The following is a 27,218-nucleotide window of genomic DNA, read 5'->3' on the forward strand; positions in this document are numbered from 1 at the left end:
GAACAGGTGAAACTAATGGGTAATCATGGAAACAAGACAAGGGAGTGAAAAGCCAGAAACTAAAGAGTCCAATAACTAAACAAAACAAAACATGACTAAAACAAAACATGATTACACAGACATGACACAAATTTAGCTGAACTGCACCAATTTTGTCAAGAGGAGTGGTCAAAAATTCAAGCAGAAGCTTGTGGATGGCTACCAAAAGCGCCTTATTGCAGTGAAACTTGCCAAGGGACATGTAACCAAATATTAACATTGCTGTATGTATACTTTTGACCCAGCAGATTTGCTCACATTTTCAGTGGACTCATAATAAATTCATAAAAGAACCAAACTTCATGAATGTTTTTTTGTGACCAACAAGTATGTGCTCCAATCACTCTAACACAAAAAAATAAGAGGTGTAGAAATGATTGGAAACTCAAGACAGCCATGAAATTATGTTCTTTACAAGTGTATGTACACTTTTGACCACGACTGTATATACATATATATATATATTGCACAATGACTAGGGAAGGTTGTTTGGATCATGTCTTATAAGTAAATGCTCTGCTACTATTTCTCATTGATGTGATTTACTCACATTGTCCACAAATTGGCAGCGAGTCTGGGATTTAAGATGAATGCTTATGTTGAACTTGTGACGTCTCAGGGGCCAAAAGGCTGCCGGGCAATAATTTAGACACACCTGTTGTATTGGTTTTGAAAATTTGAACATTTCAAAATGGCCGCTGCATGCTTTAATTTTTCAAAGAGCGGCCCCTAGTGGAAATAGTTTGGACACCCCTGTGCTAAATCGTAATGAATTGATTTTTTTCAGACACGTTTTGCCGGTTTTACTGTGTATTCAGTCCCCGGTGGGTCAGATCTCAGACCAACATACAAAAAACACATCATGATGCTTATAGGGGGAGAGGCAGGGGGGTTGGGGGGGTTGACATCGTCTTTTCACATCCATCGCAACTCCGTCAAGCATCTTTAGTCCCTTCCTCGGAACCGTGACCAGGTGGATCCTCATCAGCGTTGTGCTCAGGCTCTCACGGTCCCAAGGAGTCCGCGGAGCAGGACAGGCCACCCTTAGACCGAGCACAACATGGACGACGCGTTGGATGGGAGGGCGGGCTGCAAAGAAAGGCCGCCAGTTTTTTAGGACAGGTGGTGAGCAGAATCCACAACAATGGCGACAGTGGCGGGGGAGAGAGAGAAGTCCAGCGTGGGCACACGAATAGGACACACCCCTCACGTACAGGACACACCCCATCATGTACAGGACACGCCCCCTCACATACAAGACACGCCCCTCAGCAGACCTGCAGAGGCAACAGGAAGACAGAGGAGGACTTATCTACTCAGTCTTTACAAAACACCTCATTTTTTAAACTTTTACAATTGGGACCCTTTTGGATCCCTAAGACTTTTAGTGGGATTTTTTTTTCTTAAACTGTCATTACTCAAAATGTAATCATGAATCAAAATCAATTAATTATTGACATATTCAAGGCTCCAATTAATTCACATCAAATATTACACTTTGAAATCTTTTTTGGGGAAAATATTTCATATTTTGTGTGTTTGCCATAAAAAAAATTAAGTTTTCTTTGACAGAAAGAGGAAAAAACTAACAAACAAACAAAAAACCATAGAAAGTAATAATAACTTAGAATTGACAAAAAGAAGTTGATCTAGAGACTTAAGTGTGGAAAGTAAAAAATGTAAATATATGACTCATTTTTAACATTTTTATTAGTGGGACCCTTTTAGATCCCCAAGACTTTTAGTGGGATTTTTTCTAAAACTGTCATTACTCAAAATGTAATCATGAATCAAAATCAATGTTGTCATGAATTACTGACATATTCAAGGCTCCAATTACATCACATCAAATATTCCACTTTGAAATATTTTTGGGGGAAAATATTTCATATTTTGTGTGTTAGTCATAAAAAAACACGTTTTTTTTGACAGAAGGAGAAAAAAAACGAACCAAAAAAACCCCCCACAAAAAAAGTAATAATAATTTATAATTGACAAAAACAAGTTGATCTAGAGACTTAAGTGTGGAAAGTAAAAACATTTAAATGTATGACTCATTTGTAACATTTTTAAAAGTGGGACCCTTTTAGATCCCCAAGACTTTTAGTGGGATTTTTTCTTAAACGGTCATTGCTCAAAAAATAATAGTTTAAAATCAATGTTGTTATGAATTGTTGACCTACTTAAAGCTCTAATTACTTCATATCAAATATTTCACTTTGAAATATTTTTTGGGGAAAATATTTCACATTTTGTGTGTTTGCCATAAAAAACTAAGTTTTCTTTGACAGAAAGAGAAAAAAAACTAACAAAAAACCCCAAAAACCATAAAAAGTAATAATAACATATAATTAATAAATCGTAAGTTGATCTAGAGACTTAAGTGTGAAAAGTAAAACAAATTAAAATGTATGACTCATTTTAAAAAATGTTATGAGTTGGACCCTTTTAGATCCCCAAGACTTTTAGTGGGATTTTTTCTTAAACGGCCATTGCTCAAAAAATAATAATAGTTTAAACTCAATATTATGAATTATTGACCGACGTAAAGCTCCAATTACTTCATATCAAATATGTCACTTTGAAATATTTTTGGGGGAAAATATTTCATATTTTGTGTGTTTGCCATAAAAAAAAAAGTTTTCTTTGACAGAAAGAGAAAAAAACAAACAAACAAACAAAAAAAAAAACATAAAAAGTAATAATAACTTATAATTGATAAAAATAAGTTGATCTAGAGACTTAAGTGTGGAAAGTTAAAAAAAAAAAAAAAAAAAAAAAGACTTTTAGTGGGATTTTTTCTTAAACGGTCATTGCTCCTCCCAAAAAATAAAAATAAATCAATGTTGTCATGAATTATTGACCTACTTAAAGCTCCAATCACCTCACATCAAATATTTGACTTTGAAATATTTTTTTGGGTAAAATATTTCATATTTTGTGTGTTTGCCATAAAAAAGTTTTCTTTGACAGAAAGAGAAAAAAAGTAACAAAAAAAACCCCATAGAAACTAATAATACTCTCATTTTAAAAAATGTTGCGAGTGGGACCCTTTTGGATACCCAAGACTTTTAGTAGGATTTTTCTTAAATGGTCATTGCTCAAAAAAACAAAAGTTTTTTATTTTATTATTGGCCTACTTAAAGCTCCAATTATTTCATATCAATAATTCCATTTTTGAATATTTTTTGGGGAAAATATTTAATATTTTGTGTGTTTTCCATAAAAAAACGAAGTTTTCTTTGACAGAAAGAGAAAAAAACTATCAAAAAAAACCCCCCATAGAAAGTAATAATACCTTATAATTTACAAAAAGAAGTTGATCTAGAGAATTAAGTGTTGAAAGTAATATAAAAAAAAAGTTTAAAAAAAATGTATGGGTCATTTTTAACATTTTTATGAGTGATATTTTGTGTGTTTTTAATAAAAAACTAAGTTTTCTTTGTCATTATTCATAAAGTAATAATACCTTATTATTGTTGAAAATAAATTGATCTAGAGACTTAAGTATTGGGGGGAAAAAAAATAAAAAATTTATGACTCATTTTTTAACACTTTTATGAGTTAGTCCCTTTTAGATCCCCAAGACTTTTAGTGGGATTTTTTCTTAAACGGTCATTGCTTAAAAAAAAAAGAAAAAGAAAAAAATCACTGTTGTTATGAATTATTAACCTACTTAAAGCTCCAATTACTTCACATCAAATATTTTTTGAGGAAAATATTTCATATTTTTTGTATTTTCCATAAAAAACTAAGTTTTCTTTGACCTAAAGAGAGAGAAAAGAAAAGAAAAACATAAAAATGAATAATAACTTATAATTGACGAAAATAAGTTGATCTAGGGACTTAAGTGTTGAAAGTAAAAACAAAAATGAAAATGTATGACTAATTATTAACACTTTTATGAGTGGGACCCTTTTAGATCCCCAAGACTTGTGGGATTTTTTCTTAAACGGTCATTGGTCAAAAAATAATAATAACTTAAAATCAATGTTGTTAAGAATTATTGACCTATTTAAGGCTCCAATTACTTCATATCAAATATTTCACTTTAAAATATTTTTTGTGGAACTTTTCTTTGACAGAAAGAGAAAAAAAAAAAAAAAAAAAACATAAACAAGTAATTAAAAACCTATAATTGACGAAAAGAAGCTGATCAAGAGATTTAAGTGTTAAAAGTAAAAATAATAAAACAATAAATTCCGGACTATAAGCCGCTACTTTTTTCCTACACTTTGGACCCTGCGGCTTATAAAACGGTGTCGCTAATTTATAATAGAGTTTTCTTCACTAATCATAATTAATTTTGTTATAAATGATTGACCTATTCAAGGCTACAATTACTTTACATCAAATATTACACTTTGAAATATTTTTTGGGGGAAGAATATTGCATATTTTGTGTTTTCCTTAAAAAGCAAAGTTTTCTTTGACATAAAGAGCATTAAAAAAACAAAAACAAAAAACAGTAATAAAAATGTATAATTGACTTAAAAAAGTAAAAAAAAAGAAAGAAAAAAAAAGTATGACTTATTTTTAGCACTTTTATGAGTAGGACCTTTTGGATCCTCTAGAATTTTTGTGAGATTAAAAAAAAGAAAAATAACTAATTGCTCAAAAATTAATTATGAATTAAAATCAATGTTTTTATAAATTATTGACCTATTTAGGGCTCCAATTACTTCAAATCAAAATATTGCACTTCAAAACATTTTTTGGGGGGGCAGGGGTGAGGCGAAAATATTGCATATTTTGTGTTATTGCCATTAAAAAAAAGGGTTTTGACAAAAAGGGAATAAAAATGAAAAATAAAATGTTTTATTTTGTATCGACAGACCTGAAGCTGATCTACAGATTTAAGCTTTGAATAATAATAATGATAAAAAATAATATATGACTTATTTTTTTAATAATAAATCTTAAAGTTAAAGTTAAAGTACCAATTCTCTGCAATTGTACTATAGGGAAATTGCACTAATTTCAATAGTTTGACAATGTTTGCATTGTTTACATATTTTTTTGGCACCATGATTAGGGAAGGTTGTTTGCATTGGGTCATTAAAAGGAAATTTGCGTTGCCACAATATGCTCACTGAACTTTGTGGATATTATAAAAAACATCCATGCACCATCATTTTTTTTTATTTTTTTTTTTACAAATTACACCTATTTGAAGCCTTTACAATGCATGATGGGAAAAATGCCAAACACTCTCCATACTTATCCATGTTTGGCACATTTTAGCTGCTTGATATTTTTTGAGATTATATATATATATATATATATATATATATATATATATATATATATATATATATATATATATATATATATATATATATATATATATATATATATATATATATATATATATACACACACACATTAATATTAATTAATATATATATATATAATAATATTAATTATAATAAAACCATTTCAAATAGGAGCGTCCTGGGCCAATATTGACCCTTACAATCCTCATGTAAAACAAGAACAAGTTTTTTCTGTGTTTTTTGTAAAATGCATTCTAAATCGTAAAACATGGCAGGTAAGAGGTGGCTAACAATGCAGATAATGGTAGTAAACTATTGCGCCTATAAAGTCCTCTAAAATAAAAATCCAAAAGGCGCCAACAATTCCCCATTTACATGTCGTGACCTGAATATTAACAAGTGATGTTGTTATTATAAGCGCTAACGTAGAGGAACTACTTTAAATGATCACAGAGAGCTGCTATATTGACATCCTGAGCAGCTGTATCGCCTCTGAGTCGGTGAGAGTTAATACTAGATGATAAATCATGCCTCTCACCTGGATAGTAGAAGGTTGTGGACATAATCTGACAAGTTGGTCAACTTTGACACCCGATTTACACCCGGGGGATGGCGAGAAAGACACGATATGACGCTTATTTGAGGCAACTTTTTTTCTTTTTAACCCTTTGTGAGGGTTATGATGAATTGTTGGTGTAAAGGGGAAGATATAAACATCCCAGTATGAGCAGACATTGTACAGTAAGTGATTGTTTTTATTATGTTTGTTGTCTCTCATCAAGTCTGCCATGATTAGTAGTGTTGTTGTTGATGAAGGGAAAAGTAAACATTGTGATGCGTCTGTGATCAAAATGTGTAAATATGACATGTTGTTACGAATGTGACGGATACTACATTACATATATACTTACAGTGTGTATATAAAACCTTGATGGAGGTTTTTGGAGGTTTTTTAGAAGACTTGGTAGCTGACTTTTGCGAGCATCTAAAGTGAGGACGCCGACTGTGTTCTAGTACTTCCGTACGTGGTGGCCGGTTGTACCTTTTGGTCCGTCAACACAGAACTACTCTGAAGAGGGGGCAGGTGGCCGCTGAGCAAGGCAGCGCCGGGTCTGTCGTGCTCGCAGAAAACCGTTCCGTTCATGTAATGGAAGCGATCTCCGGGCATCAGGCGGTTCCTGCAGGTGGCGCAGCTGAAACACTGAAAAGCCACAAAGAGGTCCTGTCAACGCCACCATTAAATTCAGTTCTCACAAGTTCTGACCGGAACCCTCAAGGGAGGGTCCAAAGTCTCGCTCCAGGGATGGTTCTTATTGGCCAGCAGAATGTCCACTCTAGACAAAAAAATCATGTTTTTTTATATGCAAACGCATTGTTAGCATACTTGTGAGACTGTTAGCATGCTAACGTTTTTATGCTTGTTTTTAGCTAATTTTGTATGTTTAAACCTAAAAAGTTTAATACTTGAAAGTATGCTAACGTCTCTTATATTAGGCTAACGTTTTATGCTATCTTTTTAGCTAATTTTGTATGTTTTACACTTACAAAAAATAGTGCTATCTGGTACTTTCTCCGGTCAAGTGCATGCTAACTTTGGCATGCTAACGTTTTTAATTTTGTATGTTTAAACCTAATACTACTACTAATAATAATAATAATAATAACTTCAATACTTGGCGCCATCAACAGAACAAATACCCAGAACCCCATGCAGCCCTAACTCTTCCGGGCTACATTATACACCCCCGCTATACCAAACCCCACCCAACCTCAACCGACGCACAGAGGGGGGGGTTGATGTGTGAGGGAGCAGGGTTGGGGTGGGGGCGGGGTTTGGTGGTAGCAGGGGTATATAATGAAGCCCGGAAGAGTCAGGGCTGCATGGGATTCTGGGTATTTGTTCTGTTGTGTTTATGTTGTGTTAAGGTGCAGATGTTCTCCCGAAATGTGTTTGTCATTCTTGTTTGGTTTTGGTTCAAAGTGTGGCGCATTATTAGTAAGAGTGTTAACGTTGTTTTATACCGCCACCGTCAGTGTAACCTGTGTGGCTGTTGACCAAAAATGCCTTGCTGTCACTTACGTGTGCAAGCAGTAAATGCATATAACAAAAGGCTGGGCTGGCACGCTGATAATGCAGATTATAGAAGGTGCTAAATGCTGTACCATCATGGCACGCCCTTATTGTTACTGTAAGGGTGAAAATTGGAAAATATTAATTACGGGAGGTTTCTGCGAGAGGCACTGAATCCGGAAGTCTCCTGGGAAAATCAGGGGGGTCGGCAAGTATGCAGCTGAGCCACATCAGAGTGATCAAAGAGCCGAATGCGGCTCCGGAGCCGCGGGTTGCCGACCCCTGTATTAGGCTAACGTTTTATGCCAACTTTTTAGCTAATTTCATATGTTTTACACCTAAAAATAGTGCTTTATGACATTTTTTTCTTATCTAATCACGTGCATGTTAATGTTAGCATGCTGTCGTTAGCATGCTAACATCTTTATGCATGTTTTTTTTTTTTAGCTAATTTTGTATGTTTAAACCTAATAATCATGAATTTTAATACTTGCCGCCATCTTGGAAGTATGCTAACGTCTCTTATAGTAGGTTAACGTTTTATGCTAGCTTTTTAGCTAATTATGTATGTTTTACACCTACAAATAGTGCTTTATGGTATTTTTTTCTTAACCGGTCATGTGCATGCTGATGTTTTATATGCATGTTTTTAGGCAAATTTTGTATGTTTTAACCTAAAAAAACATGGATTTTGATACTCGGCCTCAACCTGGAAGTATGCTATTGTCTCTTAAATTAGGCTAACGTTTTATGCTAGCTTTTTTAGCTAATTTTATATGTTTTACACTTACAAAAAAATAGTGCTATATTGTACATTCTCCGGTCATGTGCATGCTAACATTGGTATGCTAACGTTTTTATGCATGTTTTTGTTTAGCTAATTTTGTATGTTTAAACCTAATAATCATGAATTTTAATACTTGGCGCCATCTTGGAAGTATGCTAACGTCTCTTATATTAGGCTAACATTTTATGCTAACTTTTTAGCTAATTTTGTATGTTTTACACCTACAAATAGTGCTTTATGGTATTTTCTCTTATGCGGTCACACGCATGCTAACGTTAGCATGCTGACGTTTTTATGCATGTTTTTTTGTAGCTAATTTTGTATGTTTAAACCTAATAATCATGAATTTTAATACTTGGCGCCATCTTGGAAGTATGCTAACGTCTCTTATATAAAGCCAACGTTTTATGCTAACTTTTTAGCAAATTGTATATGTTTTACACCTACAAATAGTGCTTTATGGTATTTTTTTCTAAACCGGTCATGTGCATGCTAATGTTTTTATACATGTTTTTTGGCAAATGTTGTATGTTTTAACCTAATATACATGTATTTTAATACTTGGCCACAACTTGGAATTATGCTAACACCTCTTTTAAGAGGCTAACGTTTTATGCTAGCTTTTTAGCTAGTTTCATATGTTTTACACCTACAAATAGTGCTCTATGGTGTTTTTTTCTTATCCGGTCATGTGCATGCCAATGTTTTTATGCATGTTTTTTAGCTAATTTTGTATGTTTTAACCTAAAAAACATGGATTTTGATACTTGGCGCCATCTTGGAAGTATGCTAACGTCTCTTATATAAGGCTAACGTGTTATGCTAGCTTTTTAGCTAATTTAATATGTTGTACACCTAAAAATAGTGCTTTATGATTTTTTTTCTTATCGGGTCACGTGCATGCTAACGTTAGCATGCTATCGTTAGCATGCTATCGTTAGCATGCTATCGTTAATCATGTATTTTAATACTTGGCGCCATCTTGAAAGTATGATAACGTCTCTTATATTAGACTAACATTTTATGCTAGCTTTTTAGCTAATTTCATATGTTTTACACCTAAAAATAGTGCTATATGATATTTTTTTCTTATCCGGTCACGTGCATGCTAATGTTAGCATGCTACTTTTAGCATGCTAACATTTTTATGCATGTTTTTTTTAGCTAATTTTGTATGTTTAAACCTAATAATCATGTATTTTAATACTTGCCGCCATCTTGGAAGTATGCTAACGTCTCTTATATTAGGCTAACGTTTTATGATAGCTTTTAAGCTAATTATGGTATTTTTTTCTTAACTGGTCATGTGCATGCTAATGTTTTATATGCATGTTTTTTAGCTAATTTTGTATGTTTTAACCTAAGAAACATGGATTTGGCGCCATCTTGGATGTATGCTAATGTCTCTTATATAAGGCTAACGTGTTATGCTAGCTTTTTAGCTAATTTAATATGTTTTACACCTAAAAATAGTGCTTTATGATTTTTTTCTTCTCCGGTCACGTGAATGCTAACGTTAGCATGCTATCGTTAGCATGCTATAGTTAGCATGCTATCGTTAGCATGCTATCGTTAATCATGTATTTTAATACTTGGCGCCATCTTGAAAGTATGCTAACGTCTCTTATATTAGACTAACATTTTATGCTAGCTTTTTAGCTAATTTCATATGTTTTACATTAAAAATAGTGCTATATGATATTTTTTCATGTGCATGCTAACGTTAGCATGCTATTGTTAGCATGCTAACATTTTTATGCATCTTTTTTTTTTTAGCTAATTTTGTATGTTTAAACCTAATAATCATGTATTTTAATACTTGGCGCCATCTGGGAAGTATGCTAACGTCTCTTATATTAGGCTAATGTTTTATGATAGCTTTTTAGCTAATTTTGTATGTTTAAACCTAATAATCATGTATTTTAATACTTGGCACCATCTGGGAAGTATGCTAACGTCTCTTATATTAGGCTAATGTTTTATGATAGCTTTTTAGCTAATTTTGTATGTTTTACAGCAACAAATAGTGCTTTATGGTATTTTTTCTTGTGGGGTCACGTGCAAGAAGGCCCCATGTTTGTGTGTAAAGGAAGTATTGTTGATGTGTGGCTGCATGTGTGAGGGCGGAAGCACACAATGAACTTCCTTCCTGGCAACGAGGGACTCTCCCACACGTTGGTGTGAGAGGAGCAGCGGGTGGGAGTTGTGGACTTACCTTCAGGTGGTAAACATTTCCCTGCGCCCTCATCACCATCTCATTGGCGGGGATGGACTGTCCGCAGGCGCTGCACGCCCCGCTGTGCCCGAACAGCCTGCAGGTATTTGAAAAGCCACATTTGTCATTTGCTTGAGGCGGGGGACTCGGGTCTTTGGTCTTTCGGACCTGATGTAGTCGCTGCGACACAGGATCATGCCGCCCTTGCTGTAGCAGCTGCTGCCGATGTCGCCCAGCTGGGCCTGGCAGCAGGAGCACTTCAGGCAGCGGGTGTGCCAGTAGCGCTCCATGGAGAAGAGCAGGAAGCGCTCGGCGATCTTCCCCCCGCACCCTGCGCACCACCTGGGGGCCGAAGGTGCGGCCGGCACTTGGCTGTTGACCATCCTGCCGCCGGCCCCGGCACGCAGAGGAAGCAGGAAAGAAGGAAAAAAAAAAGGCCAACGTCACAAATCATTATCTGCAGCTTCACACGATATCACGAGTACAGGTGTGCGGTAGTCCTTGTTTTTGTTTTACTTAGTCCTTGTTTTTGTTTTACTTAGTCCTTGTTTTTATTAGTCCTTGTTTTTGTTTTACTTAGTCCTTGTTTTTATTAGTCCTTGTTTTTGTTTTACTTAGTCCTTGTTTTTATTAGTCCTTGTTTTTGATTGTATTAGTCCTTGTTTTTGTTTTTATTAGTCCTTGTTTTTATTAGTCCTTGTTTTTGTTTTTATTAGTCCTTGTTTTTGTTCTTATTAGTCCATGTTTTTGTTTTTATTAGTCCTTGTTTTTGTTTTTATTAGTCCTTGATTTTATTATTATTAGTCCATGTTTTTCTTTTTATTAGTCCATGTTTTTCTTTTTTTAGTCCATGTTTTTCTTTTTTATTAGTCCATGTTTTTCTTTTTATTAGTCCGTTTTTGTTTTATCCAGGTTTCTGTTATTTTTTAGTCCATGTGTTGTTGTTTTTTAGTCCATGTCTTTTTTTGTATTAGTCCATGTTTTTGTTTTTTTAGTCCATGTTTTTGTTTTTTTTAGTCCATGTTTTTGTTTTTTCCAGTCCGTTTTTTTAATCCATGTTTTTGTTTTTTTAGTCCATGTTTTTGTTTTTATTAGTCCATGTTTGTTTTTTTAGTTCATGCTTTGTTTTTATAGTCCATGTTTTTGTTTGTATTAGTCCATGTTTGGGGGTTTTTTAGTCCATGTTTTGGGGTTTTTTTAGTCCATGTTTTTGTTTTTTTCTCCGTTTTTTTTTAATCCATGTTTTTGTTTTCTTAGTCCATGTTTTTGTTTTTATTAGTCTATGTTTGTTTTGTTAGTTCATGTTTTTGTTTTTTAGTCCATGTTTATATATATATACATATATATATATATATATATATATATATATATATATACCAGTGACGTGCGGTGAGGTTGATGGCTGGTGAGGCACTGACTTCATCACAGTCAGATTTACAAACATATGAACCCTAAAGAGTATCTTATTCACCATTTGATTGGCAGCAGTTAACGGGTTATGTTTAAAAGCTCATACCAGCATTCTTCCCTGCTTGGCACTCAGCATCAAGGGTTGGAATTGGGGGTTAAATCACCAAAAATGATTCCCGGGCACGGCGCCGCTGCTGCCCACTGCTCCCCTCACCTCCCAGGGGGTGAACAAGGGGATGGGTCAAATGCAGACGACAAATTTCATTACACCTAGTGTGTGTGTGACAATCATTGGTACTTTAACTTAACTTTAACTTTACACATACAAACTGTAGCACACAAAAAAGCACATTTAATAAAAAAAAAACGTTATTATGGTCTTACCTTTACTTAGAAATGAAGTCCACAACTAAAGCCCTCACTTAAATTTTCCACGTGCAAGATTGAATCTATTTAAAAAAAAGTGTAACCGAGGGTTTATAAATGTCGCCTATACTGTATGAAACTACAAAATAACAAACACGGAGGCTCCAGTTTACACGAGGACCACTTTATTTACCTTCTTTCAAAAACCTTCGCTCCACTCCGTGTCACATCACTTCCGCTCTTAGCGCCTTCAAAATAAGAGCTCAAAGCATATAGTGTATAACAGCGCATAACAGGAACTGAACATCACAAAGAGAAAAACCCATGAAAATAGGTTACAAAAGTTATTTAATAAGAAGCCAAAAAGTGCAAAAACAATAATGTTCGTGTTGGAGGAGTTGTGAATTAGATACACCTGCAGTCTGCAGATGTACCTAATGTTGTGGCCCTGCAGTCATTCACAACTCCTCCAACACGAACATTATTGTTTTTGCACTTTTTGGCTTCTTATAAAATACATTTTTTAAATAGATTCAATCTTGCACGTGGAAAGTTTAAGTGTGGGCTTTAGTTGATATAACAATTCTACGGCGGGGGTGCAGGAGGCGGGGTTACTGGAGCCTCAGCCAGTGCGTCTTTTGCAGCCGTTTTATGATTGCTCAGCACAAGAAATACGTTACACACATACAGTTGTTGACAAAATACACTGTACATTATATACCTCAGCTAACTAAACTATGGAAATGTATAATATAATTCATATAGCAATACAGTCTCACTGCACAGCAGGCCAGCAGTTAGCCGAGTCCGGAATCCATGTTGAGGCATTGAGTGACGTGCCTCAACTGGCTGCTGTTCACCGCACCGTCTCTTGTCAGTATTTGAACGGCAAATGTGAAAATTCAGCGATTTTGAATAAAAATAATCTAAAACTGGTGAAGTTAAAAGGAAAATAACTCTATAGTATAATCACTGGATACATATAACAATTTAATGATTTTTTTTTCTTTTTACATTTTTTTTCTTTCCATGATGAGGCCCCGCCTCACCTGCCTCTAGTGACTGCACGTCACTGATATATATATATATATATATATATATATATATATATATATATATATATATATATATATATATATATATATATATATATATATATATATATATATGATTGATAATTAGTATAATTGGATATTAAGAGTATGTTAAAGTTTGCCTCCTACTTTGTTTACTTTCGTGACGACCTCCTTAAAGTTTTATAATCAATCAGAAATATCAAGCAGCTAAAGTGCGTCAAACATGGATAAGTGTGGAGAGTGGGATCCAAAAGGGTCCCACTCATAAAAGTGTTAAAAATAGGTCATATACTATTTTAGTTTCAAAGCTTAAATCTCTAGATCAACTTCAGATCTATATGTTGATTGTACATTATTATTATGCTTTTATATTTCCTCATGTTTTATGCCTTTTTTGTCAAAGAAAACCTTGTTTCATTTATATGGCAAACACTTAAAATATGCAATGTTTACCCCCCAAAAATATGTCAAAGTGTAATATTCGATGTGAAGTAATTGGAGCCTTAAAAATTTCATTAGTTCATAACAACATTGATTTTGATTCATTATTATTTTTTGAGCAATGACCGTTTAAAAAAAAAAAATCACACTTAAACTCTCGAGGATCCAAAAGGGTCCCACCCATAAAAGTGTTAATAATAAGTCATATATCAATATATAACATGTTTAATTTCAAAGCTTAAATCCCGAGATCAACTTCAGAGCTATCTGTCGATTATACATTCTAGTATTCTTTTATATTTCCTCATGTTTTATGCCCTTTTTTTATCAAAGAAAACCATGTTTTATTTATATGGCAAACAATTAAAATATGCAATATTTACCCCCAAAAAATATGTCAAAGTGGAATATTTGATGTGAAGTAATTGGAGCTTTAAATATGTCAATAGTTCATCAAAATATCGATTTATTTTTTAACATTATTTTTTTCAACAATGCAGTTTAAAAAAAAAATCCACACTAAAATTCTCAGGGATCCAAAAGCATCCCACTTTTAAAAGTGTAAAAAGATAAGTTAATTTTTAGATCAACTTCAGATTTAGGTATCGATTACAAAGGTTTTTTTGTTTCTTTTTTTTGTTTTTTTTTGTTTGTTTTATGCCCTTTTTGTCAAAGAAAATTTAGTTTTTTATGGCAAACACACAAAACCTGCAATATTTCCCCAAAAAATTAATATTTAAAAGTGTAATATTTGATGTGTAGTAATTGGGTTATGAATGAATGATGTCAATAACTCATAAAAACATAGATTTTGATTCATTATTATTTTTTGAGTTTGAAAGTAAAAAAAACAGCCTGCATGCATAATTTTAACATTGCAACTTTTTCTCCTTACATTTTACTTGTATGCTCTTTTATTTCCTTCCTTATATACAAACCCCGTTTCCATATGAGTTGGGAAATTGTGTTGGATGTAAATATAAACGGAATACAATGATTTGCAAATCCTCTTCAACCCATATTCAATTGAATGCACTACAAAGACAAGATATTTGATGTTCAAACTCATAAACTTTATTTTTTTTTTGCAAATAATAATTAACTTAGAATTTCATGGCTGCAACACGTGCCAAAGTAGTTGGGAAAGGGCATGTTCACCACTGTGTTACATGTCCTTTCCTTTTAACAACACTCAATAAACGTTTGGGAACTGAGGAGACACATTTTTTAAGCTTCTCAGGTGGAATTCTTTCCCATTCTTGCTTGATGTACAGCTTAAGTTGTTCAACAGTCCGGGGGTCTCCATTGTGGTATTTTAGGCTTCATAATGCGCCACACATTTTCAATGGGAGACAGGTCTGGACTACAGGCAGGCCAGTCTAGTACCTGCACTCTTTTACTATGAAGCCACGTTGATGTAACACGTGGCTTGGCATTGTCTTGCTGAAATAATCAGGGGCGTCCATGGTAACGTTGTTTGGATGGCAACATATGTTGCTCCAAAACCTGTATGTACCTTTCAGCATTAATGGCGCCTTCACAGATGTGTAAGTTACCCATGTCTTGGGCACTAATACACCCCCATACCATCACAGATGCTGGCTTTTCAACTTTGCGCCTATAACAATCCGGATGGTTCTTTTCCTCTTTGGTCCGGAGGACACAACGTCCACAGTTTCCAGAAACAATTTGAAATGTGGACTCGTCAGACCACAGAACACTTTTCCACTTTGTATCAGTCCATCTTAGATGAGCTCAGGCCCAGCGAAGCCGACGGCCTTTCTGGGTGTTGTTGATAAACGGTTTTCGCCTTGCATAGGAGAGTTTTAACTTGCACTTACAGATGTAGCGACCAACTGTCGTTACTGACAGTGGGTTTCTGAAGTGTTCCTGAGCCCATGTGGTGATATCCTTTACACACTGATGTCGCTTGTTGATGCAGTACAGCCTGAGGGATTGAAGGTCACGGGCTTAGCTGCTTACGTGCAGTGATTTCTCCAGATTCTCTGAACCCTTTGATGATATTACAGACCGTACATGGTGAAATCCCTAAATGCCTTGCAATAGCTGGTTGAGAAAGGTTTTTCTTAAACTGTTCAACAATTTGCTGACGCATTTGTTGACAAAGCCCCATCCTTGTTTGTGAATGACTGAGCATTTCATGGAATCTACTTTCATACCCAATCATGGCACCCACCTGTTCCCAATTAGCCTGTTCACCCGTGGAATGTTCCAAATAAGTGTTTTATGAGCATTCCTCAACTTTATCAGTATTTATTGCCACCTTTCCCAACTTCTTTGTCACGTGTTGCTGGCATTAAATTCTAAGTTAATGATTATTTGCAAAAAAAAAAAGTTTATCAGTTTGAACATCAAATATGTTGTCTTTGTAGCATATTCAACTGAATATGGGTTGAAAATGATTTGCAAATCATTGTATTCCGTTTATATTTACATCTAACACAATTTCCCAACTCATATGGAAACGGGGTTTGTAACAACATACAGTCAAACCTCGGTTTTCACTCCAAAGGTCTGACGATGCCTGAAGCTTACAAAAAAAATGCACCATTTTTTTAACCCTAACCCTAAGAAATCAAGTCAATCCAATAGTTTGTTTCAGGCGCCTAAAAACCAGAACAGAAAAAACACAATTCATGGAGAATAATAGTAGTTTTATAAGCAGAAAACAGTGTGAAATACGTATAAAGGACCAACTATTGAACATCACTTATTGTGTACACTAGATTATTCTGCACCAAAATTCATCTATTTATTATTATTCTTCCGCAGCATTCACGCGTCAAAACATTCAACATTCAACAAACCTTCCCCAATATTACCGGTTTTACAGTAAATCATAATTTTCATGTTTTGCCTTTTTTTTCTTTCAACTAACTCGCCTACATTTTTCAATCATTCCACCATTAAAACATTTGTCTTGATTAAGACAATAAAACTTTTACCCCAAAAAATTTAAAAAAATATAATAAATACAGTTTTTACTGTAATCATGTTTTTCCAAAATATTGGACAATATAATTGGTACTCCTCCCACCATTATCACTTACGGCAGGCCTGGGCAATTATTTTGACTTGGGGGGGGGCAAATTTAAAGAAAAAAAGGTGTCTGGGGGCCGGTATATCTGATTTTTAGGAACACTAATACAAAACCTCACAATAATGTCTGATTGAATGCTAAAACGTTATATACACCTACCGGTACATTGATTATTCTTATTATTTCTTTTTTTTTGAGCAATGACAGTTAAAAAAAAAAAACACACTTAAGCTCTCGAGGATCCAAAACGGTCCCACTCATAAAAATGTTAAAAATAAGTCATATACTATTTTTAGTTTCAAAGCTTACATCTCTAGATCAACTTCAGATCTATACGTCGATTGTACATTTTTATTATGCTTTTATATTTTCTCATGTTTTATGCCCTTTTTGTCAACGAAAACCTTGTTTTATTTATATGGCAAACACTTAAAATATGCAATAGTTACCCCCCAAAAATGTCAAAGTGTAATATTTGATGTGAAGTAATTTGAGCCTTAAAAATTTCAATAATTCATAACTACATTGATTTTATTATTCATTATTATTAATTCATTATTATTTTAGAGCAATGACAGTTTAAAAAAAAAAATCACACTTAAGCTCTTGAGGATCCAAAAGGTCCCACTCATAAAAGTGTTAAAAATAAGTCATATACTATTTTTAGTTTCAAAGTTTAAATCTCTAGATCAACTTCAGATCTATACGTCGATTGTACATTTTTATTATGCTTTTATATTTCCTCATGTTTTATGCCCTTTTTGTCAATGAAAACCTTGTTTTATTTATATGGCAAACACTTAAAATATGCAATATTTACCCCCCCCCCCCCCCCCCCAAAAATGTCAAAGTGTAATATTTGATGTGAAGTAATTTGAGCCTTAAAAATGTCAATAATTCATAACTGCATTGATTCTTTTTTTTTTTTTGAGCAATGACAGTTCAAAAAAAAAAATCACACTTAAGCTCTCGAGGATCCAAAAAGGTCCCACTCATAAAAGTGTTAAAAAATAAGTCATATATCAATTCATAATAACATTTTTGTTTCAAAGCTTAAATCCCGATGATCAGCTTCAGATCTATACGTCGAATGTACATTTTTATTATGCTTTTATATTTTCTCATATTTTATGCCCTTTTTGTCAACGAAAACCTTGTTTTATTTATATGGCAAACACTTAAAGTATGCAATATTTACCCCCCCCCCCAAAAAAAAATGTCAAAGTGTAATATTTGATGTGACGTAATTTGAGCCTTAAAAATGTCAATAATTCATAACTACATTGATTTTAATTCATTATTAATTTTTGAGCAATGACAGTTTTTAAAAAACAAATCCCACTTAAGCTCTGGAGGATCCAAAAGGGTCCCACTTATAAAAGTGTTAAAAATAAGTCATATAACATTTTTAGTTTCAAAGCTTAAATCTGTAGATCAACTTCACTTAAGCTCTCGAGGATCCAAAAAGGTCCCACTCATAAAAAATTTAAAAAATAAGTCATATATCAATATATAATAACATTTTTGTTTCAAAGCTTAAATCTCGATGATCAGCTTCAGATCTATACGTCGATTGTACATTTTTATTATGCTTTTATATTTCCTCATGTTTTATGCCCTTTTTGTCAATGAAAACCTTGTTTTATTTATATGGCAAACACTTAAAATATGCAATATTTACCCCCCCCCCCCCAAAAAAAAATTTCAAAGTGTAATATTTGATGTGAAGTAATTTGAGCCTTAAAAATGTCAATAATTCATAACTGCATTGATTCATTTTTTTTTTTGAGCAATGACAGTTTAAAAAAAAAAATCACACTTAAGCTCTCGAGGATCCAAAAAGGTCCCACTCATAAAAGTGTTAAAAAATAAGTCCTATATCAATTTATAATAACATTTTTGTTTCAAAGCTTAAATCCCGATGATCAGCTTCAGATCTATACGTCGATTGTACATTTTTATTATGCTTTTATATTTTCATTATTAATTTTTGAGCAATGACAGCTTTTAAAAAACAAATCCCACTTAAGCTCTGGAGGATCCAAAAGGGTCCCACTTATAAAAGTGTTAAAAATAAGTCATATAACATTTTTAGTTTCAAAGCTTAAATCTGTAGATCAACTTCACTTAAGCTCTCGAGGATCCAAAAAGGTCCCACTCATAAAAAATGTTAAAAAATAAGTCATATATCAATATATAATAACATTTTTGTTTCAAAGCTTAAATCTCGATGATCAGCTTCAGATCTATACGTCGATTGTACATTTTTATTATGCTTTTATATTTTCTCATATTTTATGCCCTTTTTGTCAACGAAAACCTTGTTTTATTCATATGGCAAACACTTAAAATATGCAATATTTACCCCCCAAAAATGTCAAAGTGTAATATTTGATGTGAAGTAATTTGAGCCTTAAAAATTTCAATAATTCATAACTACATTGATTTTAATTAATTATTATTTTGGAGCAATGACAGTTTAAAAAAAAAAATCACACTTAAGGTCTCGAAGATCCAAAAGGGCCCCACTCATAAAAGTGTTAAAAATAAGTCATATACTATTTTTAGTTTCAAAGCTTACATCTCTAGATCAACTTCAGATCTATACGTCAATTGTACATTTTTATTATGCTTTTATATTTTCTCATATTTTATGCCCTTTTTGTCAAATAAAACCTTGTTTTATTTATATGGCAAACACTTAAAATATGCAATATTTACCCCCCCAAAATTTCAAAGTGTAATATTTGATGTGAAGTAATTTGAGCCTTAAAAATTTCAATAATTCATAACTACATTGATTTTAATTCATTATTATTTTGGAGCAATGACAGTTTAAAAAAAAAAATCACACTTAAGGTCTCGAAGATCCAAAAGGGCCCCACTCATAAAAGTGTTAAAAATAAGTCATATATCAATACATAACATTTTTAGTTTCAAAGCTTAAAACTATAGATCAACTAGATCTATCCGTCGATTGTACATTTTTATTATTATTTTATATTTTCTCATGTTTTATGCCCTTTTTGTCAAAGAAAACCTTGTTTTATTTTTATGGCAAACACTTAAAATATGCAATATTTAGGCCCCAATAATATGTAAAAGTGGAATATTTGATGTGAAGTAATTGGAGCTTTAAATATGTCAATAGTTCATGACAATATTGATATTTTTTACATTATTTGTTTGGAACAATGGCAGTTTAAAAAAAAAATCGACACTCAAATTCTCAGGGATCCAAAAGGGTCCCACTCTTAAAAGTGTAAATTTTATATATATATATATATATATATATATATATATATACATACACTCTTTCTTGTCTCTCCTTTTCACAGAGAGATTAAAACAAGCGCACCTTCTTACATACGTCACATATTGTCACAAGGGGGTCCATCGTCTGGCGGTGGTTTTCGGCTTCAAGCGGGAAGACGTTGAACAGACAACCGTAATATGTCAAGTATGCGGCAAAAGCGTTGCTACAAAAAGTAGCAGTGCTGCTAATTTGTGGCATCATTTGAAAATTCACCCACGAGAGAATGAAGAGTGCTTGAAACTCCGCATGTCAACATCTCCGGCCGGTGCCACACCCACAAAATGCCGAAGCAATCATTTCCACATCAACACCGTATGAAACAAATAGTCAACTACACAAGGAGATAACGTCCGCAGGAACCTACCACATAGCGAAGGACATACACTATTTGATTTCCTATTATGCAGCTCATTTTTATTTGACAGTCATTGAAATATCTTGTGTGACATCATGCACAAAAGTGCACTTTATTTGTTTTAAACTATTGTAGTGGCGTTCTGTACAAAAAGTGCACTTTAATTTAGTGTTGTTTTAGACTTAGACTTAGACAAACTTTAATGATCCACAAGGTAAATTGTTCAACACAGTAGCTCAGTTACAATGATGGAAAGTGTAAGGATGGAAAGGACAATGCTGTTGTGTTTTAGTGTGTTCCTGCCTTCTCTGTTGTCTGCACCTGTGTTTTAGTGATTCATCCTCGGCGAGGTGCGGACCTGGGGACACACCTGCTTGCAATTAGCCCGCCAGTACTTAAGCTCATCACCTACAGCTTGACCTTGCTGGTCATTGTTTCCTGAACTCCGCACGTGCATGCACCTACTTCGCCTCATGGTACGTTGCTTTCCCTTGTCCTGTTATTGCTAACTTCTTTGTGTTTGTTCCCTAGCCTCCTTGAGGCAACAAAGACTTTATGCAGTACTTGGTGCACCCTGGCCTCCCCCCCTGCCAACCACTGAGGAACCTGTTTTGTTAATATACATGGTGTGCACTTTTTGCCCCATCGCTCTTTGTTACATTTTTGGACTTATTAAATATATTACTTTTTGTATTTCAAACTTGCCTCCCGTCTCTGCATCCCGGGATCACCCCCCTTGACCAGTACGTAACAAATGCAAGTATAAATAGACTAATATAGCGATAAAAAAAATCTAACATATATACGAATATATACATAATATGTGTACAGAATAATATATATACAGATATATTATATTATGTCAATAACATATATACAATATATACCAATGACCATGTACAATATTACAGTATATACAGTATATGTGACAGCGGCAGCATAAAATAGAGAGTAGGTCATCTTAGTGACATCATGCACAAAAGTGCACTCATAGCTTGTTTTAAAATGTCTCTGACATGGCCTAAAAATATTGAGATATTAATAAAAGGTCATATCGCCCAGCCCCTACAATCAAATCAAATTAGCTTCATGGCATGGCCTCTTAACTTCATGTGAGTTATTATGATTGACGACACCTGTTGACTTGTCTGAGCCCATTTAAATAGGGCTCATGTGATGCAGTCACTAAACTCGGTTACAAACGCGACAATGGGAAAGTCAAAGGAACTCAGCAGAGATCTGAAAAAAACGAATCATTGACGAACAAGTCAGGAAAGTCACTTGGAGCCATTTCAAAGCAGCTTAAGGCCCCAAGAGCAACTGTGCAGACAATTGTTCGTAAGTATAAAGTGCATGGCACAGTTTTGTCACTGCCACGATCAGGAAGAAAACGCAAGCTATCACCTGCTGCTGAGAGAAAATTGGTCAGGATGATCAAGAGTCAACAGAGAACCACCTAAAAGCAGGTCTGCAATGAATTGAAAGCTGCTGGAACACAGGTGTCAGTGTCCACAGTCAAGCGTGTTTTGCAGCGCCATGGACTGAGAGGCTACCATGCAAGAAGGAAGGCCTTGCTCCAGAAGCCACACCTTAAGGTCGTCTAAAGTTTGCTGCTGATCACATGGACAAAGATAAGACCTTCTGGAGGAAAGTTTTGTGGTCAGATGAAACAAAAATGGAGCTGTTTGGCCACAATACCCAGCAATATGTTTGGAGGAGAAAAGGTGAGACCTTTAATCCCAGGAACACCATGCGCACCGTCAAGCATGGTGGTGGTAGTATTATCCTTTGGGCCTGTTTTGCTGCCAATGGAACTGGTGCTTTACAGAGAGTAAATGGGACAATGAAAAAGGAGGATTACCTCCAAATTCTTCAGGACAACCTAAAGTCATCAGCCCGGAGGTTGGGTCTTGGGCGCAGTTGGGTGTTCCAACAGGACAATGACCCCAAACACATGTCAAAAGTGCTAAAGGAAAGGCTAAATCAGGCTAGAATTAAGGTTTTGGAATGGCCTTCCCAAAGTCCTGACTTAAATGTGTGGACAATGCTGAAGAAACAAGTCCATGTCAGAAAACCAACACATTTAGCTGAACTGCACCAATTTTGTCAAGAGGAGTGCTCAAAAATTCAAGCAGAAGCTTGTGGATGGCAACCAAAAGCGCCTTATTGCAGTGAAACATGCCAAGGGACATGTAAGCAAATATTAACATTGCTGTATGTATACTTTTGACCCAGCAGATTTGGTCACATATTTCAGTAGACTCATAATAAATTCATAAAAGAGTCAAACTTTTTGTGACCAACAAGTATGTGCTCCAATCACTCTATCACAAAAAAATATGAATTTTAGAAGTTATTGGAAACTCAAGACAGCCATGACATTATGTTCTTTACAAGTGTATGTAAACTTTTGACCAGGACTGTGGTCAAAAGTTATATATATATATATATATATATATATATATATATATATATATATATATATATATATATATATATATATATACCGTTATATATATATATATATATATATATATATATGTACACACATGTGACAGTCAAGTCACTAGCCCTGGATTCTCCCAAAATGTGTGTCAGGCTGGCTCATCCCCAAAAGCTCTTTGTGAAATAGACATAAAAACAAGTACACGTTAATAAGATGAAAATAATAACACGTTATTAACATAAGAACAATTACACATTAATAACATAAAACAATAACATGTTAACAACATAAAGACAATAACACATTAACAACATAAAGTATGTTGTTAACATGTTATTGTTTTTATGTTATTAATGTGTAATTGTTTAATAACACGTTAATATTGGCAACACTAAATTGGCAACATGAAGACAATTACACGTTAATAACATGAAAACAATTACACGTTAATAACATGAAAACATTAACAAGTTAACAACATAAAAACAATAACATGTTATTAACATAAAAATATTAACACATCAACAACATAAAAACAATAACACGTTAACAAAAAAAACAATAACACGTTAATAACATGAAAACATTAACAAGTTAACAACATAAAAACATTAACACGTTAACAACAAAAAACAATAACACGTTATTAACATAAAACAATAACATGTTAACAACATAAAAACTAACATGTTAATAACATAAAACAATAACATGTTAACATAAAAACAATAACACGTTAATAACATGAAAATAATAACACGTTATTAACATAAAAACAATTACACATTAATAACATAAAACAATAACATGTTAACAACATAAAAACAACACATTAACAACATAAAGTATGTTGTTAATGTGCTATTGTTTTTATGTTATGTATTATTGTTTTTATGTTACGTATTATTGTTTTTATGTTGTTAACATGTTATTGTTTTTATGTTATTAACATGTAATTGTTTAATAAAACGTTAATAACATGAAAACAATTACACGTTAATAACATGAAATCAATAACATGTTAACAACATAAAAACAATAACACATTAACAACATAAAGTATGTTGTTAATGTGTTATTGTTTTTATGTTATGTATTATTGTTTTTATGTTGTTAAAACAATAATTACATGTTAATTACATGTGTTAACATGTAATTGTTTAATAACACGTTAATAACATGAAAACAATTACACGTTAATAACATGAAATCAATAACATGTTAACAACATAAAAACAATAACACATTAACAATATAAAGTATGTTGTTAAAGTGTTATTGTTTTTATGTTACGTATTATTGTTTTTATGTTACGTATTATTGTTTTTATGTTGTTAACATGTTATTGATTTTATGTTATTAATGTGTAATTGTTTAATAACACGTTAATAACATGAAAATAATTACACGTTAATAACATGAAGACAATAACATGTTAACAACATAAAAACAACAACAGGTTAATAACATAAAAACAATACCATGTTAACAACATAAAAACAATAACACGTTAACTTTAACATAAACACAATAACATGTTATTAAAATGTAAAATATAATAGTTATGAAAAAGTGACAGCACAAACGATGGGGACAAGTTTAGGAGATTCCACCACAGCTGAAGAGGTTATGACTCATAAAAAAGTCAATTACACCATGATAGCATAAAAACCCTAAAACGTTAATAACTTTAAAAACTATAATAGTTAGTAGTTAATAGTATAATAGTCAGACCAAAGGTTTAGCAATGTTAGAAACAAGTTTAGGAGAGTTATGACAGAGTTGGAGGACTAGTTATGATTAATAACATGTTAATTACATGTTAACAACCTAAAACCATCAAACATTAATAACATGAAAACCACAATAGTTAGACCAATATGTTGGCAGCACAAACATAGCACACACGATGGGGAGATGTTGACATAGTTGGGACTAGTTATGACTAATAACATGTTAATAACATAAAACGTTACTAACATAAACACATAATAGTTAGACCAAAAAGTGTGTCGCACAAATGATTGGGACAAGTTTGGTAAGGTTTTGATGCATGATCTAGTATTTTCTGCATTATGTAGTATTTTACATTTTACACATTATTTAGTATTTTGTATATGACATAGTATTGTGTGCATGATGTAGTATTGTGTATATTATGTAGTATTTACACATTATTTAGTATTTTTTACATGACATAGTATTGTGTGCATGATGTAGTATTTTCTGCATTATGTAGAATTTTACACATTATTTAGTATTTTGTACGTGACATAGTATTGTGTGCATGATGTAGTATTTTCTGCATTATGTAGTATTTTACAAATTATTTAGTATTTTGTACATGACGTAATATTTTGTGCATGATATAGTATTTTGTGCATGATGTAGTATTTTCTACATTACGTAGTATTTTACACATTATTTAGTATTTTGTACATGACTTAATATTGTGTATGATGTAGTAGTTTGTGCATGATGTAGTATTTTACACATTATGTAGTATTTTACACATAATGTAGTATTTTACACATAATGTAGTATTTTGTACACATGATGTAATATTTTGTGCATAATGAAATATTTCGTACATGATGAAGTATTGTGTGCATAATGTAGTATTTTATGCATCTACAGATTATGTAGTATTTGGCACATGATGTAGTATTGCGTGCATGATGTAGTATTGTGTGCATAGTATAGTATTTTGTGCACAATGTGGTATTTGAGCATGATGTAGTATGTTGTACATGATGTAATATGTTGTGCATGATGTATTATTTTGTACATGATGTAGTATTGTGTGCATGATGTAGTATTGTGTGCATTATGTAGTATTTTGTGCATGATGTAGTATTGTGTGCATGATGTAGTATTTTGTACATGATGCAGTATTTTGTACATGATGCAGTATTGTGTGCATGATGTAGTATTGTGTGCATGATGTATTATTTTGTGCATGATGTAGTATTGCGTGCATGATGTAGTATTGTGTGCATGATGGAGTATTTTGTACATGATGTTGTATTGTGTGCATGATGTAGTATTTTGTGCATGATGTAGTATTTTGTACATGATGTTGTATTGTGTACATGATGTAGTATTGTGTGCATGATGTAGTATTGTGTGCATGATGTAGTATTTTGTACATGATGTTGTATTGTGTACATGATGTAGTATTTTGTGCATGATGTCGTATTTTGTACATGATGTTGTATTGTGTACATGATGTAGTATTGTGTGCATGATGTAGTATTGTGTGCATGATGTAGTATTTTGTACATGATGTTGTATTGTGTGCATGATGTAGTATTTTGTACATGATGTAGTATTGTGTGCATGATGTATTATTTTGTGCATGATGTAGTATTGTGTGCATGATGTTGTATTTTGTGCATGATGTAGTATTTTGTACATGTAGTATTTTGTACATGTTGTATTGTGTGCATGATGTAGTATTTTGTGTGCATGTTGCATGATGTAGTATTTTGTGCATGATGTAGTATTGTGTGCATGATGTAGTATTTTGTATATGATGTAGTATTGTGTGCATGTTGTAGTATTGTGTGCATGATGTAGTATAGTGAGCATGTTGTAGTATTTTGTTTTACGCCGGAAGAAGAACAAAGTACTTTTGGAAGTGTTCCAGCTCCGAGAAGACTCTTAGCAAGACTTTTCCTTCTCAAGTGGTTCCAAGTGTGAGTCAGACGAGGTTTCAGAAGAAAAGAAGAAATATGAAGGAACAAAACAAGATCTTTTACCTTCGTGGGGTCGCACTTCAAGCGGAAAAAGCCAAGGTACAAGAGCCTTTAAAGTCGATACTTTGACACGTCCATGACCTCCGACAAGGAGAAAAATCCGACTTGCACGGGGAAATCAAGATTCGCGATAACAAATACTCGCCGTGTACTTTGACTACTCGCCGCGTACTCGCCGTGTACTTTGTCTACTCGCCGTGTACTTGGCAGGCGTGACAGCAGCGTTATTCCATCAAATTGCGCAAGGAGCCTATTTAAATTGCTGAGGAGTGACGTAGCCAAGTCGAGGAGGGAGACAGCCAATGAGAGAGCAGTGGGCGTGGCTTGGTTTACACTGATTAATGAGGTTGTCAAGCGTCTGACTGTGCAAGTGCAGCTCAACTACACATGTCTGCACACATTCACACATGGGACTTTTATTTTGAAAATCATTTATTAATAATAATAATAACTGCAATATAAAATACTGGATGTCCCTTAAGTCTGGACATATACGCAATGTGCATATATACATATATATATATCTATATTAATCAATCATCCATCCACCCATATATTTTCTACTGCTTATTGCCTATTTCAGCTACAATCGATCAATCAA

The 27,218-nt window shown here is 33.4% G+C and overlaps 1 protein-coding gene across 1 annotated transcript; it reads right to left on the bottom strand.

The window, feature by feature from the left end:
* On the bottom strand, positions 1-26,834 carry LOC133619463 (LIM domain transcription factor LMO4.1-like). The gene is made up of 5 exons (XM_061980499.2): positions 26,621-26,834; positions 10,557-10,772; positions 10,389-10,485; positions 6,358-6,516; positions 1-1,316 (listed from the first exon to the last, which is right to left on the bottom strand). The coding sequence occupies exons 2-5, from the start codon at positions 10,769-10,771 to the stop codon at positions 1,308-1,310; spliced, it is 480 nt and encodes a 159-aa protein (XP_061836483.1). The 5' UTR covers position 10,772; positions 26,621-26,834; the 3' UTR covers positions 1-1,307.
* Positions 26,835-27,218: the final 384 nt, after the last annotated feature.

Source organism: Nerophis lumbriciformis, linkage group LG20 (genome assembly GCF_033978685.3).
Source record: "Nerophis lumbriciformis linkage group LG20, RoL_Nlum_v2.1, whole genome shotgun sequence".
NCBI classification, from domain to species: domain Eukaryota; kingdom Metazoa; phylum Chordata; class Actinopteri; order Syngnathiformes; family Syngnathidae; genus Nerophis; species Nerophis lumbriciformis.

What these genes read in the sequence shown, in the direction of transcription:
- LOC133619463 (XM_061980499.2), bottom strand. Translation starts at nt 10,771, where the DNA reads ATGGTCAACAGCCAAGTGCCGGCCGCACCTTCGGCCCCCAGGTGGTGC. An exon ending in TGTCGCAGCGACTACATCAG is followed by an intron (nt 10,486 to 10,556) that starts GTCCGAAAGACC and finishes AAATACCTGCAG; the next exon opens with GCTGTTCGGGCACAGCGGGG. An exon ending in GAAATGTTTACCACCTGAAG is followed by an intron (nt 6,517 to 10,388) that starts GTAAGTCCACAA and finishes GTGGCTTTTCAG; the next exon opens with TGTTTCAGCTGCGCCACCTG.